This window comes from Cynoglossus semilaevis, chromosome Z, assembly GCF_000523025.1.
Source record: "Cynoglossus semilaevis isolate Cse_v1.0 chromosome Z, Cse_v1.0, whole genome shotgun sequence".
Lineage (NCBI taxonomy): Eukaryota > Metazoa > Chordata > Actinopteri > Pleuronectiformes > Cynoglossidae > Cynoglossus > Cynoglossus semilaevis.
Window position 1 is genome coordinate 14,040,691 of NC_024328.1, and position 14,158 is coordinate 14,054,848.

A 14,158-nucleotide genomic window follows, 5' to 3' on the forward strand; every position below is an offset into this window, starting at 1 on the left:
TCTTTCCCCTCAGGACATAGTTTTATAATAGTGAAAGGAATTGCAAATCAAACAGAAGTCAAAGTGAGATTAGCTCGCTATTTGGACTAAGCTCACAAATGGCCACAAGCCAGGCATTGATTCATTTCCTGGTTTTCTTCCTTGTAGCTCCGTAGTGACGTGGTTCCCAAGACTGCTGAGAACTTCAGGGCCCTTTGTACTGGTGAGAAGGGCTTTGGCTACAAGGGCTGCAGCTTCCACCGTATCATCCCTGGTTTCATGTGCCAGGTGAGGTTCTTCTAAAGACAGTGATGACGACTTTTTACCACTTTTTTCCACCTACTTTAAGTATGACAGAACGTATTCTTGGATCTAGGGTGGCGACTTCACCAACCACAACGGAACTGGTGGAAAGTCCATTTATGGCAACAAGTTTGCAGATGAGAACTTTACACTGAAGCACACTAAAGAAGGTGTCCTTTCAATGGCCAACGCTGGACCAAACACCAACGGGTCCCAGTTCTTCATCTGCACAGCAAAAACTGGATGGTGAGTACCGATACTCACTCCTTATTTTGTTAGTTGGGTAGCAAAGCAGCAAAGCATTTCATTGCATTGTAGACCATGTGTTGAAAGTGCATATGACAAATAAACCCGATCTTGAATCTTGAATCTTGAAAAAAGCTCATTGTACTGTAATGTGTAACGTAATCTTTTGGGAACTGGTATCAAAACGTTATTGGTACAGTATTGTAAATTTTTATCATTATCCAGCCCTAATTGGACCTCAGTCAGACTACGTCCACTGTAGCAATGTTAAATTTCTGAAAAAACTGACATGGCCTAAAACTGTGAGCTGCACTGCACCCTAGTGGATAATATGCTCAACTGTGCCAAACATGTGGCACAGATGAGTGTGCGGTGGCTAAGGCTTAGCATCTAACTTTTGTATAAAAGTTTGGTTTGACATTGGGGGGGCAGAAAAAAAATATCGCAGGTCAGAATGATAACTTATTTAACTTTGCAATGACGATGCTGCTTTGCTTTTTTTTTTTTTTTTTTTTTTTCCCCTCCCCCTCAGCCGATGTCAAAACCTGACTTGCGTCTGTTAGTTTAGACCAGCGATGGTTGGTCAGTTTGTCTGGTTTTAACAGTTGTTTGTGTTGCAGGCTTGATGGGAAACACGTAGTGTTTGGCACCGTGATCGAGGGCGATAACGTGGTGAAGAAGATGGAGGGATTGGGTTCCCAGAGTGGCAAAACCAACAGGAAAGTCTATATTGCCGACTGCGGGCAGCTCTGAGCACTTCACCCTTTTTCCCCTTGTCCTGTGGTCACACCCGTGATGGGGCCCCATCACCAATTTAACATTCCTATAGATGGAGATTGACCTGACACCACACCTTGTTCTGTTTTGATGTTGAAATTATGTTGCTGCATTCGTGACTTTGCCTCTTGAAGTTTCTTTTGCATTGACGTTTTTTCCACCAAGTCTTGACGGTTGCTTTTTTTTTTTTTTTTTCTTTAAAAGTCAAATGACAGACAATAAAACAGATGCCTTGACGTTTGAAATCTGATTGTAGGTTCTTTTGTCATGTTGAGGAGCGTTACGATTGCAGTCCGTAGTTTGTACAGAGAAACTTGATTACAGCTGATTATGATAGTTCATTTGGTCCGTTTGGTCAAAGTAGGGTTTGTTAAGGAGTGACTCGGAAAGATTGGTGGAGGGGGGGCAAAAATTTATTTATAACCATTTGTCCTGCACCATATGCAAACTGCTGTAAAAGTTCCAGATAGTACCTGAACGCACCTCCGCATGACAGTCGTAGCGTGTACACCTGGCTGTTGGTGGCTGTTATCAACGGCGCTCTACTCAAGCTGAAGTGTAGCTAACTAGTGCAAATTTCACATTTTTGAACTAGACCAAAGAAACAGGCCAACAGTTTTTAAGTTTTATTATACAATACTCTCCAACATGCAATAAACAGTTGAGCTTCCTATATTTTGTAGCGTTGTCTGTTGTTTTGCCAGTAACATGCTGTTGGGGGCCCTTGGCATGGAAACGTTTGTGAACCCCCTTGAGTAGAACAATGGAAATGGCTCAACTGCTGCAACGTTGGAAGGAAATTAGCTCTGCCGCTAGGTGTCTACTACTACGTGACTAAAACGCGGCTAAGGATCAGTGGTTAATACTGTCAATCAAGTAAAGTAAAACAAAGATAGGTTGCATATCCAGTGCTACTGTAGCAGTGGAGCTACAAAACAATACCAACTTCTACCAAAAGATGGCAGCCTTGCATCAAAAACCAACCCCGGAAATCAATCTTGGTTCGATGTTTGTCGAAGAACAGTGTCCAGGTACAGAATTCTTCGCAACATCTCTCACAGTATACGATATGGATTCACCTGGAAGTGTGGAGTCTTCCCTCTGAAGTTCGTTATTACAATCTGTTGAGAGAGGACGGGGTGGATTAGATGCGAGAAAAGTTCCGTCGTAATTCTTTCCCCCCTGCCTTGTATTTTATTTTCGTGGTATAAAACTGACTTCTCATATGCCAGAAATAATCGCAGTGATGTTGATTGAACTATTGTCCATGTCTCCTACTGTAACGGCGTGCTAATCTTCGCATGTCAAAAAACCTCTGAAGGAAAATTGTCAAATCTCAGTAACTTAACCGTTTCAGGGGAAGACCTCGAAATGATCCAAGACAGTGGTTCTCAAACGTCAACTTCTTCTAAACTTTTTCATGTCCGATACCGACATTGTAACTTGGAGTTATCTGCCAATACCGACATTAATCCAATGCCTTTTCTCCTCCAGCATGGCGTCACTAAGGCCATCGTGTCCCTTGTTTTGTTTTGTTTTTTGTAATTTTTTTTAAACCTGAAATTTTGACCAATATCGGACACCGATCTAGAGTATCAAATCGAGCCACGCCTACTGTATATCAAGAAAGTCCACTCTCGATTAGCTTATCGTTGCTATGGTACACGACCGGAGAACTGGGTTAGAAAAATTTAACTGTAACTCCCGTTTAACATAAGCACATATTCAAATACAAAAAATGAGAACAAAGGAATGCTAAGGACTTTGACTGACTTCAGAGTCTCCAGTCTGTAGTCTGGACTCTCTCTCAGTTCAGACAACGTCTTAACCGCTGATTCCTGAAGGTTGTTTCCTCCCAAGAGCAGCATCCTCAGATAGGAGGGGTTGGATTTAAGAGCTGTAGCCAGAGATGAACAGCTGACCTCGGACAAACTGCAGCTATTCAACCTGAAAAAAACACGTTATGGTTTGGTCAGTACAACCGTCAGTGAAGTTAAAGTTGACTGTGAGTATTTTTTTAACCATTCTGAGCCACGGCACATATACTCTATATCAGTGTTTCCCAAACACTTTTTCTGGGGTCCCATATCTTAAAAGTCACAAACCCTAGCGGCCCAAGTCGATAGACATTATTCGTAAACTCCTGGGAAACATGACGCGAGACGACCCCAAAAAAATGTATGCTTTCAGTACAACAAAATTGTAGCCGTTCATACATGTAAGACATGTATGTCTCGGAAAGTGCATGCGCTGCTGAGCCTTCTTGGTGACGGAGGTGATGTTTTCTGAACGGGAGATGTCGGCGGAGATGTGAACACCTAGAAACCCGAATGTTCGGACCCTCTTCACGCACTCGTCGTTGATGTGCTTCCTGAAGTCGATTATGATCTCTCTGGTCTTCTTGGTATTTAGAGAGTGGTTGTTCTCTGAAGACCAGGCTGCCAGCTTCAAGATCTCCTCCCTGTAGGCCACCTCGTCACCCCTGGAGATGAGTCCGTAAACTGTAATATTATCGGCGAACTTGATGATGTGGTTGTCGCTGTGGACCGGACTGCAGTCGTGGATGTAGAGACCGTACAGGAGGGGGTTCGGCACACAGCCCTGTACTGGTGCCCTGCTTCTGCTTCCTCTCCTTCCTCCGTCTGCGCTGCCTCTCAGACCCGACAACAATGCACGGAGAGCCCCGACGATCTCGCTATGTCGGCTGGGATGTTGTGTTCGTGGTGGAAGTCACGCGAAACAGGTATCTGGTGTAGGTTCCCGATGCCCAAAAGTGTTCGGCGGGTGTACTGGATGTTCGCAGTACAGGTAGCGAAAAAAAGAAAAATTAGCAATAGGAAAAGAAAGAGAAAGAGAAAAAAGCACTGAAAGTGAGAGCTGTAAGCCGCTGCAACCATGCGTGCCGCCATCTCTGAATGTTGCTCCATGTTGTGAGGGTCGCGACCCAGTCTTTGGGAAACAATGCTGTATATCATCAGCACAGCACACCGCCAAACCAACAAATCTCACAAAAAGTGTATAATGAAATATGATGATCATCTGTTTAGTTGAAGACAATGCTGATATACTGGCAGGAATTGAAGAAAGACACTCACAAAGATCTTCAACAACTCTGATTATCGACACAGATTATCGACATGTGACCATTTTTTGACAGTTGTGAACTCACTTCAGCGTCTCCAGTCGACATTCTGGACTTTGCACAAAACCACACAACTCTTTCACTCCTAAATCCTGGAGCGGGTTAGCATCCAGGTTCAGTTTCTTCAGATGGGAGGGGTTGGAGTCGAGAGCTGAGGCCAGAGAAGAACAGCTGATCTCTGACAGGCTGCACTCTTCCAAGCTAAATATAAAAGAGCACAGACAGACAGAAGTTGTTTATCTTTCAGCAGATAACTGTCAATTGATGGCGAAATGCTGGCAATGAACAGAAAAGTAAGCTTACCCTAAAGTCTCCAAACGACAGTCAGGACTCTGCAGATAACCGCACAACTCTTGGACTCCTGAATCCTGGAGCTCGTTACTTCCGAGATCCAGCGTTCTCAAATGGGACGGATTGGATCTCAGAGCTGAGGCCAGAGCAGAGCAGCTCAACTCTGACAATCTGCAACTGTTCAAACTGAATAAAAAAAACAGGTTAAGAAAAGATTAAGAAATAACGTCACCACCCGTCAACAATGTCTTATTTTCAAATGATCTTCAAACGTTACATTTATCATAAAATATAATACTTTTTTTTTCACCTGCCTGTTTCGGCTCGCGGTTCATAGGGTTGACACCCTGCTCTATGTTCAATTCTCTCCCAAATCATAGCAGCAGCGAACAAAAGAGCCAAATGGAGACGATTCGCTAGCAACGACCAGAAAAGTAACCTTACCCTAAAGTCTCCAAACGACAGTCAGGACTCTGCAGATAACCGCACAACTCTTGGACTCCTGAATCCTGGAGCTCGTTACTTCCGAGATCCAGCGTTCTCAAATGGGACGGATTGGATCTCAGAGCTGAGGCCAGAGCAGAGCAGCTCAACTCTGACAAACTACAAATCCTCATCCTAAAATTCAAAGAGAGGAAAGAAGAGAAGGTTATGGGCCTATTAAAGAGGAACGGGAGGACGATTACATAAAGTTCGCACCGCCAAACATTCTAACAACCACTGCTACTGTTATTATTAGTATTATTAATATTGTTAGTATTAAAACTCACAATAAAGTCTGCAGTTGACAGTGCGGTAACTGCAGGTAGCGACACAGCTCCTGGACTCCAGAATCCTGTAGTTTGTTGTGAATAAGGTTCAACTCTCTCAGGTAGAAAGGATTGCTTGAAAGAGCTGAGGCCAAATAGGAACAGCCAATCCCTGTAAACTTGCAGTCGTGTAACCTGTATAAAAAATAAAATATTTTTGGTGTTAAGTGTCAAATACACAAAGACAGTTAAAAAAAATAGACAAATAACAACAAAACTTTTTAGCTAGGTGTTTCCAAATGTTTTTCTCAGGACCCATGTCTTAAAAGTCACAAACATTCGCAACCCAAGTCAATAGACATTATTCGTAAACTCCTGGGAAACATGATGCGAGACGACCCAAAAAAAAAAAACTCTTGCGAACAATCTGAGGGTCACGACCCAGTCTTTGGGTAACAATGTTTTAGCTCACAGGCCAAAATGAGGTTCAAAATACAGTATAACGGGTGGTATTGTAGAATGCTGGGCGAAATAATGAATTTAAAAATGTACGAGAATGAACCTAAACCTTTGAAGATAATTTGGCACATTTGATGTCTGCTGCCATTTAGTGGCATCAACAGAAATTACAGTCGGTTCGTTGTGCTAATGCATGAAACAGAAGGATCGACATCAGCCCTTACCAGACCCTTGTACCAGTGTTTAGTGCATTGTTTCCCAAAGACTGGGTCGCGACCTTCAGGTGGATCGCAAGAGATTTGTTTTGGGTCGTCTCACATTATGTTTCCCAGGAGTTTGCGAATAATGTCTATTGACTTGGGACGCGAAGGTTTGTGACTTTTAAAATACGGGTCCCCAGATAAAAACGATTTCGATCGATTTCGAAAGTCCAGCTGGCCATATCTGGCCCACGGGCTGCAGATTGCCTAAAGTGTCTTTCATTTAGTCTTTCAAGTCAAAACCAAGAACATCAAGGAGAAATGAATGCGGTCAACTCACGACAGACTCTCCAGTCTACAGTTCTGACTCTCCAGTCCTGAACACAGCATCTTCACTCCCGAGTCTTTTATTTGGTTCAAATCCATTGTAAGTCCTCTCAGGTATGATGGGTGGGACTTCAGAGCAGTGGCTACAACTTCACAGTGAGTCTCTGAGAGTCGTAGACCCCGAAGTCTGTGATGAAGAGACCAGGTCTGACAAGTTAAAAAGGGGAATACAAAAGGGCACGTACCACAACGACGACGAACATTTAATTGAGAACCCCAGGGAATCAACCCGTCAACTTTTAAAGTCATTATTATTATTCTCACTGGACAATTCTGTGTGTAGACTTTTCTTAGTGTGGACCGTATTTTCCGTATTCTCCTATAAGTTGCACTTTTTTTTCATCCTCTAGCTTGGTTTGCGACTTATACTCAAGTCCATCCATCCATCCATTTTCATCCGATTATCTGTTACCGGGTCGCGGGGGCAGAAGTCTCCACGACCGCCACCCAGATCACACTGCACCGTACCAACCCCCCAAACCTTCCTGCAGGTGGTGAGTCCACTGGAAGGTACCAACCGCCCTAACTGGGATTCGATCTTGCCCAGACGGTAAACCCTGGGGTTCCACACCAACGACAGAGACATTGCCTCTGGGCCAAAGCGCCACTCTTATACTCAAGTGCGACTTATATTGAAATATATAGTTTTACATGTTTGTTATTTTCACACTGACAGCCTCTAGATGGCAGAGATGCGACCTCTACTCGGCAACCACTTATATATGTTTTTTCTTCGTCATTATGCTATTTATTTATTTATTTATTTTTGCTGGTGCGACTTATAGTCCGGAAAATACGGTACTTCTCGATTTTTTGCAAAAGTATCATTCTGTATTGATTGAATCGACAAAATCAATATTTAGGTGTGGACTCACAGAGCCTTCCTGCACTTCCTCACAGCAGGGATCAGTCTCCGTTGTCCTTCCTCTGTCGTTGTGTACCTTTTTGGGTTGAACTCATCCAGGATCTCCTCTGACATCTGCAGTGCGTAAGCCAGAGCTGAGCAGTGGATTTCGGAGTTTATCTTCTTTGACTTTTGCTTCGACTTTAAGAACCTCTGGATGTCCGCGTGCACGGATTGGTCGTTCATCTCCGTCAAACAGTGGACCATGTTGACGCTTCTGTCAGGCGAGCAAAGGTAGGCCTCCGTCTTTTTCAGCTCTTGTATTATAGTCTCGAAGATTTCTGGACTGTTCTGTGTCTGACCCGCTAGGCCCAGTAAAACTCTCTGGTTCGATTCCAGACATAGGCCATAAAGGAAGCGAACAAACAGATCCAGGTGACCAGATTTACTTTCGAGGGATTTAATGGTGGTTCGTCTGAGGACTTCAGTCAGTGAGAAGACACTAACTTTGGTGTTTCGTCTCGGATCCCAGGGTTCAAATTCTTCACCCAGGAAGTTCTCCAGTATCTCGGTCTTCTGCTCAACAGTGCAGTGGAACATGTAGACCGCAGCCAGAAACTCCTGGACGCTCAAATGGACGAAGCAGTAGACCGTGTTTTCGAAGATAACGCTCTCTCTTTTGAAAATAGCGGTACAAATCCCAGAGTAAACGGAAGCATCGGTTACATTTAAACCACACTCTTCGAGGTCTCTCTGGTAGAACATGATTCGACCCTTCTGCAAATGTTCAAAGGCCAGCCTCCCTAGCTTCAAGAGAAGGTCCCTGTCGGCCTCCTGCAGCTCTGGTGAACCCATCGGACGGTACTTGTTCTTCATTCTTCTTATCTGTATCTGCAGGAAGTATGAATACATGTCCGTAAGGGTCTTGGGAAGCTCTTCCCTCTGCTCTGAGGTCAACATGTGCTCCAGAACTGTGGCAGTGATCCAGCAGAAGACCGGGATTTGACACATGATGTAGAGACTCCTTGCTGCTCGGATGTGTGAGATGATTGTTCCGGCGGGCTCTTTATCTCCAAATCTTTTCCTGAAGTACATCTCCTTATGGACATCGGTGAACCCTCGTACCTCCGTCACCCTGTCCACGCATGTGCGTGAGATCCGATTGGCTGCCGCAGGTCTGGTGGTGATCCAGACGAGAGCGGAGGGAAGCAGGTTTCCTCGGATGAGGTTTGTCAGCAGCACACTGACAGACGCCGTTTGTTCGACATCCTCCACGACCTGGTTATCGACGAAGTCCAACGAGAGCGCGCTTTCATCCAGACCATCGAAGATGAATAAACATTTGCAGATGGCAAGTTTCCCCGCTGTCATTTTCTGTAATGTTGGATGGAAATCGTGGAGCAGTTTGAGGAGACTGTACGGCCGATCCCTGATCAGGTTCAGCTCTCTGAAGGACAGCAAACAAAGAAGACCGACGTCTTGGTTCTCGGAACCCTCCGCCCAGTCCAGAGCGAACTTGTGCACCGAGAACGTTTTGCCAACGCCAGCGACACCGTTTGTCAGGACAACTCTAATGTTCCCCTGCTGGTCAGTTAGGGCTTTGAAGATGTCGGAGCACTTGATGGGCGTGTCATCGAAAATCCTGGTTTGGAACGTCGCCTCCAGCTGCCACACCTCATGCTGCGGGTTGATTTCTTCACTCTGTCTCTCTGTGATGAAGAGCTCGGTGAAGATCCTCTTGAGGCAGGTTTTGCTCTCTCTTTCGTCGGCTCCTTCAGTCACACTTTCGCATCGACTCTTCAGACTGCACTTATGCTCATCTAAAACCTCCTGGAGACCAAAATCTGTTGAAGGACAAGTGACAAAATAACAAAAATACACAATAAATTAGGGGTGTGCATCAGTAAGAATCTGGCGATACGGTACGAATCGCAACGCAGGGGCAGTGATACAATATACTGCGATATAGTGCGTTACTATAGGCAGAACGAAGAAAGATAAGAAAAAGAAAATGAACCAACACCAGGAATATTTGACTGGGAATTGATGAGAAAAAAGATCAATACCGTGCTGCGAAATATCGATATGGAATTGTGAAACGAAATATTGCGATATTTTAGTGTATCAATATTTTCGAACACCCCTAAGAATAAATCATGCTAATATTTGGCACTGAAATGTCAGCGTCTGTCCAGCCATCGTTAGTTCGTGTATCGTATACCTTTTTCTGATACGTCCATGTTGGCACTTGACTCACCTGTGTGCCCACATGTTTTTGAAGTTTTTTTGACAACTGTGCCAACAACTAATTAAAATATTGGAAATCCCAGCTTCCCAAATTCACCTTCGACTTTTTTACCATATGTACAAAGTTCGGGGAGACAAGGGGTAAACGATAGGGGTAGAAATGAGAGATACGATCAGGCCTCATTCTGACCGAATGCCGGTGCCCAAGGTCCTGTTCTGGATCTGCATCCACACTGGGAACAAGAGGAGTCCAGTGTATTAGACTGTTGGCAGGATGAGCAGAGATCCTTGAAGTCATCCTGAGCCAAAGTGCAGCGGGACACCTGCTGGTCCACAGAGACACCAACCCTGTCTCTAGGGCAAAAAAGAAAACGAAAAGAAATAGAGGACCAAGAAGTTTTCATTGTGTCTAGAGTTCTTTGGCACCTTGGTCTGGCCCAGAAAGGTTTGAAGAAAAGGAGCAATGATGGTTCAGTATCAGACATACTTTTTGTGGGATGGTCTAGGTTCTTTCCTGAAGCTTAAGGGTTCCTCTTTGGACCGGTCACTCATAGCAGACACACAGCTCGGTACTGGTGACACTGATCTGTAGTTCAGACCTCTGTAAACACAGACGATAAAGTACAGGTTTTTCTTGTTTTTGTTTTTCTATGATCGTGTTTTGTGGGATCTGAACCAGACCAAAACTGATCAAACAAAAAATTGTATCAAAATGTCTTACTCTTTGTGGGATGGTCTAGGTTCTTTCCCGAAGCTTAATGGTTCCTCTTTGGACCGGTCACTCATAGCAGACACACAGCTCGGTACTGGTGACACTGATCTGTAGTTCTGACCTCTGTAAACACAGACGATAAAGTACGGCTTTTCCTCGTTTTTGATTTACTTTTTTCTGTGTTTTGTGGGATCTGAACCAGACCCAAAATGATCAAACAAAAAAAACTAATTTTCATGCAGAAACTTTAAACATATCGAAATTGTATCAAAATGTCTTACTCTTTGTGGGATGGTCTAAGTTCTTTCCCAAAGCTTAATGGTTCCTCTTTGGACCGGTCACTCATAGCAGACAAACAGCTCGGTACTGGTGACACTGATCTGTAGTTCGGACCTCTGTAAACACAGACGATAAAGTACAGGTTTTTCTTGTTTTTGTTTTTCTAGGTTCTGTGTTTTGTGGGATCTGAACCAGACCCAAACTGATCAAACAAAAAATTGTATCAAAATGTCTTACTCTTTGTGGGATGGCCATGGTTCTTTCCCGAAGCTTAATGGTTCCTTTTTGGACCGGTCACTCATGGCAGACACACAGCTCGGTACTGGTGACACTGATCTGTAGTTCGGACCTCTGTAAACACAGACGATAAAGTACAGGTTTTTCTTGTTTTTGTTTTTCTATAATCGTGTTTTGTGGGATCTGAACCAGACCGAAACTGATCAAACAAAAAATTGTATCAAAATGTCTTTCTCTTTGTGGGATGGCCATGGTTCTTTCCCGAAGCTTAAGGGTTCCTCTTTGGACCGGTCACTCATAGCAGACACACAGCTCGGTACTGGTGACACTGATCTGTAGTTCTGACCTCTGTAAACACAGACGATAAAGTACGGCTTTTCCTCGTTTTTGATTTACTTTTTTCTGTGTTTTGTGGGATCTGAACCAGACCCAAATGGCTCAGACAAAAAAAATGTATCAAAATGTCTTACTCTTTGTGGGATGGTCTAGGTTCTTTCCCGAAGCTTAATGGTTCCTCTTTGGACCGGTCACTCATGGCAGACACACAGCTCGGTACTGGTGACCCTGCTCTTCCTTCTACACAAGTATTCATCTTAAATACAGACAGTAAGTCTGTGAAGACACATACCACTACTGTTCACTCCATTTATTTGGTAAATTTCAGGGTGATTACTTATCAGACTGATTTAGATTCCGTAGAGCAAATTCAAAAATAATGATGGAATCTTCATAAAAAAAAAAAACCCAACTATATACTACAAATAAATCCTTGATCACTTTTATTACAAATGATTGTACTGAAGAAGCTCAGACATAAATGGAGGGATCAGAGATGTTATCAATCTATACACAAATACAAATAACTTGATAAAAAAATTAGATGTTATGTTTGTTTTTTTATTTGTATTTTACGTCATCATAATGAGTCAAACTGAAATGAATGTAGTTGGAGGTACAGTACGTAGGTCCTCTTTACGCTATACATACTCCACTTTTTATTTGCGCATTCCAAAGTGGGATCAAGAAGGGAGCGGGAATGTGTATATGTCCGAGCCAGGATCACGGTCCGTGAACACAACGTCATCCCTAGAGAAGACTTTATGACTAACCGGTGTCAATCGTGGCGAAAAGTGGATCGGACCACGTTTTTTTTTTTTTTTTTTTTTTTTTTGTTGACGATAAGGTTATTTTACAGCAAAGTGTAGAACTAGCGCTAAAACACCTCAAAGTGTCATGAGAGCAAAGTTTGTGGTAAGTTAGCCTATACCAAAATGCTAGCATTCTAGCTAGCGCCGACATCAATTTAAGTTTAGTCTCTCCGGGACAAAAGTTGCAGACGGGATAACGGATAACATTTATTTTTGAATAGTATTATATTGTTTTTATACTATGTGTTTTGTGTTCGGGAAGAGCCAAAATGGCAAAAAAAACCCAAACAAAACAACAACAAAAACCAAACAAACAAACCGTGTTTTTATAATTCTTTCACCGTGGGTTAATGCAATTGTTAACGTAATGTAGTGGAATTTAGTCAGGCGATATCCGCGGCTCCTCAAATTGGGATAAAGGACCGGTTTCTGTCAAAAGAGCACGTATCGAGGATACGTCAACAACAAGGATAAAACTTGAAATAAAACGACCAGGTATTATCGTTAAATACTGTACTTACATTTGTCGTGCGTCACGCAGCTGAACTCACCGAGAAAATAAGATGAAAGAGACCAAAATAAAATAAAATGCAGATTTAGCGGTGGCGGAGAAATGTTCAGTAAATGCAGGAGGGATTTGGGTGTTATTGCTGGGAGGAAAAGGAAATAAAATGTCCAAAATCGTGCCGAAATGAGCTCCACCCCCCACCCCCATAGTAAGGAATTACACGGCAGAGAATGAAAGGATGGGTCTTGAAAAAAGAAATGCAACTGTACGGGATCGTTATCGGCCAAAATAAACACGTAGGAAGGCTAGTGACGCCGAAGGCATGGTCTTTATTTGTTTCATAAATAGCACACAAATGCATTCATAAATATAGAAACACAATTAAACTGTCAATAGAGTCATATTTAACAATAATAATAATAAAAAAATAATGTAAATAAAATACAAACACAGGTGTCTTCACACTAACTCTAAGGAGCCCGGTCTGGGTGATGAAACTATCAGGACAGATCAGTGTAGTTGGGAAACCTTCACTTTACTAATCCACACTGAGAAAGAAATTAAATTAATCAAAATTGCTCCTCCCTCTTTCGGCCCCCTCGCCCCCGTGACCTAACACGGGAGAGAAGAACCTCCTCCTCTAGATACCTGGAACTTCAGAAGGTCCTCCATGTCGTCATTTTAGTGACAATGCTACAAACTAAACTAAAAGTCGAAGTATCGGACTCAGCAGCCGCTCTCTGCCGTTCTCCTCTTTTTCCCAGAATGCCTAGTCTTCCTCTGGCCCTGCCTGGGACGGGGCAGACACACCCCCTGGGCCTTGTTTTTGCCCGGCTCCGTGACACAGGCTAGCCCTACGTCGCAGTTGCAGCGTCCCAGGTTCCTCCTCTGTTTGGTGAAGCCCCGAGGAAGACAGGCCTCGCCCTCCACGGGGATCCTCTGGCATCGTTTCCCGGTCAGATAGCGGGCGCAGCACAGTCCAGCTGCGCAGTCGCCGGAACGTACGCAGCTAGCCATCTCTGGGGCTGAAACAAAAAAATAATTTTTTTTAGGACTGTGTTTAATCATAGGACAGTGCCCTCTAGGGGGGAGTGGTGTTTGACTTCCATCCACTCACCTTTGGTCTTGTTGAAGCTGTCTGTGTCTCTGTGTCTGTCCGTGTCTTTGTCCATCAGTCTGTCCTGTGAGGACGACCTTCTCTGGGCTCTGTTACTGCAGCTTCCTTTCTGAAGGAAAGAGGAGCGAAATGGATGTAATTTAAAGGTGCACTGTACCTTTTAGAGAGCTGTATTTTATTTTTAAGTAAGTCTGCCTGGACCTGCAACTTAAATTTTCAAAGCACCTCATAGATCATAAATATATACAGTACGTGCTGCATACCATCCATGGCCACAAGAGGGCACTCTCTACATTCTGGAAAACCAAACTAAGTGACTGAAACGGTGAAAAATAAGAGACCATTGAGATGTCCTTAAAAACGTAGAGAAAAAACTTCCAAACTTCCGAAGTGACTTCCATGAGGAAAATCAAATTAATATATATATATATATATATCCATCCATCCATCCATCCATCCATTCATCCATCCATCCGCTTATCTGTTACCGGGGCGCGGGGGCAGCCGCCGCCACCCAAAACACATTGCACCGC

At 43.6% G+C, this 14,158-nt stretch overlaps 3 protein-coding genes across 8 annotated transcripts in view; 1 reads left to right on the forward strand and 2 right to left on the reverse strand.

Moving 5' to 3' along the window:
• The window catches only part of ppiaa (peptidylprolyl isomerase Aa (cyclophilin A)), a 3,155-nt gene extending 1,614 nt beyond the window's left edge, over window positions 1-1,541 (forward strand). The window contains exons 2-4 of the mRNA XM_008336453.3: window positions 148-267; window positions 356-528; window positions 1,149-1,541. Of these exons, the coding sequence (XP_008334675.1) occupies window positions 148-267; window positions 356-528; window positions 1,149-1,281 (426 nt within the window). The 3' untranslated portion in view covers window positions 1,282-1,541. The remainder of the gene's footprint in view (window positions 1-147; window positions 268-355; window positions 529-1,148) is intronic.
• Window positions 1,542-1,918: 377 nt separating this feature from the next.
• LOC103397983 (NACHT, LRR and PYD domains-containing protein 12-like) lies at window positions 1,919-12,662 on the reverse strand. Of its 6 annotated transcripts, XM_025052997.1 has the most exons (16): window positions 12,522-12,662; window positions 11,323-11,445; window positions 11,087-11,200; window positions 10,853-10,966; window positions 10,618-10,731; window positions 10,346-10,459; window positions 10,112-10,225; window positions 9,815-9,978; window positions 7,409-9,221; window positions 6,487-6,660; window positions 5,509-5,682; window positions 5,183-5,356; window positions 4,751-4,924; window positions 4,475-4,648; window positions 3,079-3,252; window positions 1,919-2,426 (listed from the first exon to the last, which is right to left on the reverse strand). In XM_025052997.1, coding segments are annotated over exons 1-16 (3,723 nt in total). In that variant the 5' UTR covers window positions 12,524-12,662; the 3' UTR covers window positions 1,919-2,419. The 6 variants fall into 6 exon arrangements, with proteins under 6 accessions (XP_024908765.1, XP_024908760.1, XP_024908762.1 ...); XM_025052992.1 differs by lacking the exons at window positions 1,919-2,426; window positions 3,079-3,252; window positions 4,475-4,648; window positions 4,751-4,924 and having other exon boundaries at window positions 5,164-5,356; window positions 11,323-11,444; window positions 12,522-12,659; XM_025052994.1 differs by lacking the exons at window positions 1,919-2,426; window positions 3,079-3,252; window positions 4,475-4,648; window positions 4,751-4,924 and having other exon boundaries at window positions 5,164-5,356; window positions 11,323-11,428; window positions 12,522-12,649.
• LOC112486453 (dickkopf-related protein 1) overlaps window positions 11,999-14,158 on the reverse strand; it is a 2,772-nt gene continuing 612 nt past the window's right edge. The window contains exons 2-3 of the mRNA XM_025052998.1: window positions 13,626-13,734; window positions 11,999-13,533 (exon numbers count right to left, since the gene is read on the reverse strand). Coding sequence (XP_024908766.1) covers window positions 13,235-13,533; window positions 13,626-13,734 — 408 coding nt within the window. The 3' untranslated portion in view covers window positions 11,999-13,234. The remainder of the gene's footprint in view (window positions 13,534-13,625; window positions 13,735-14,158) is intronic.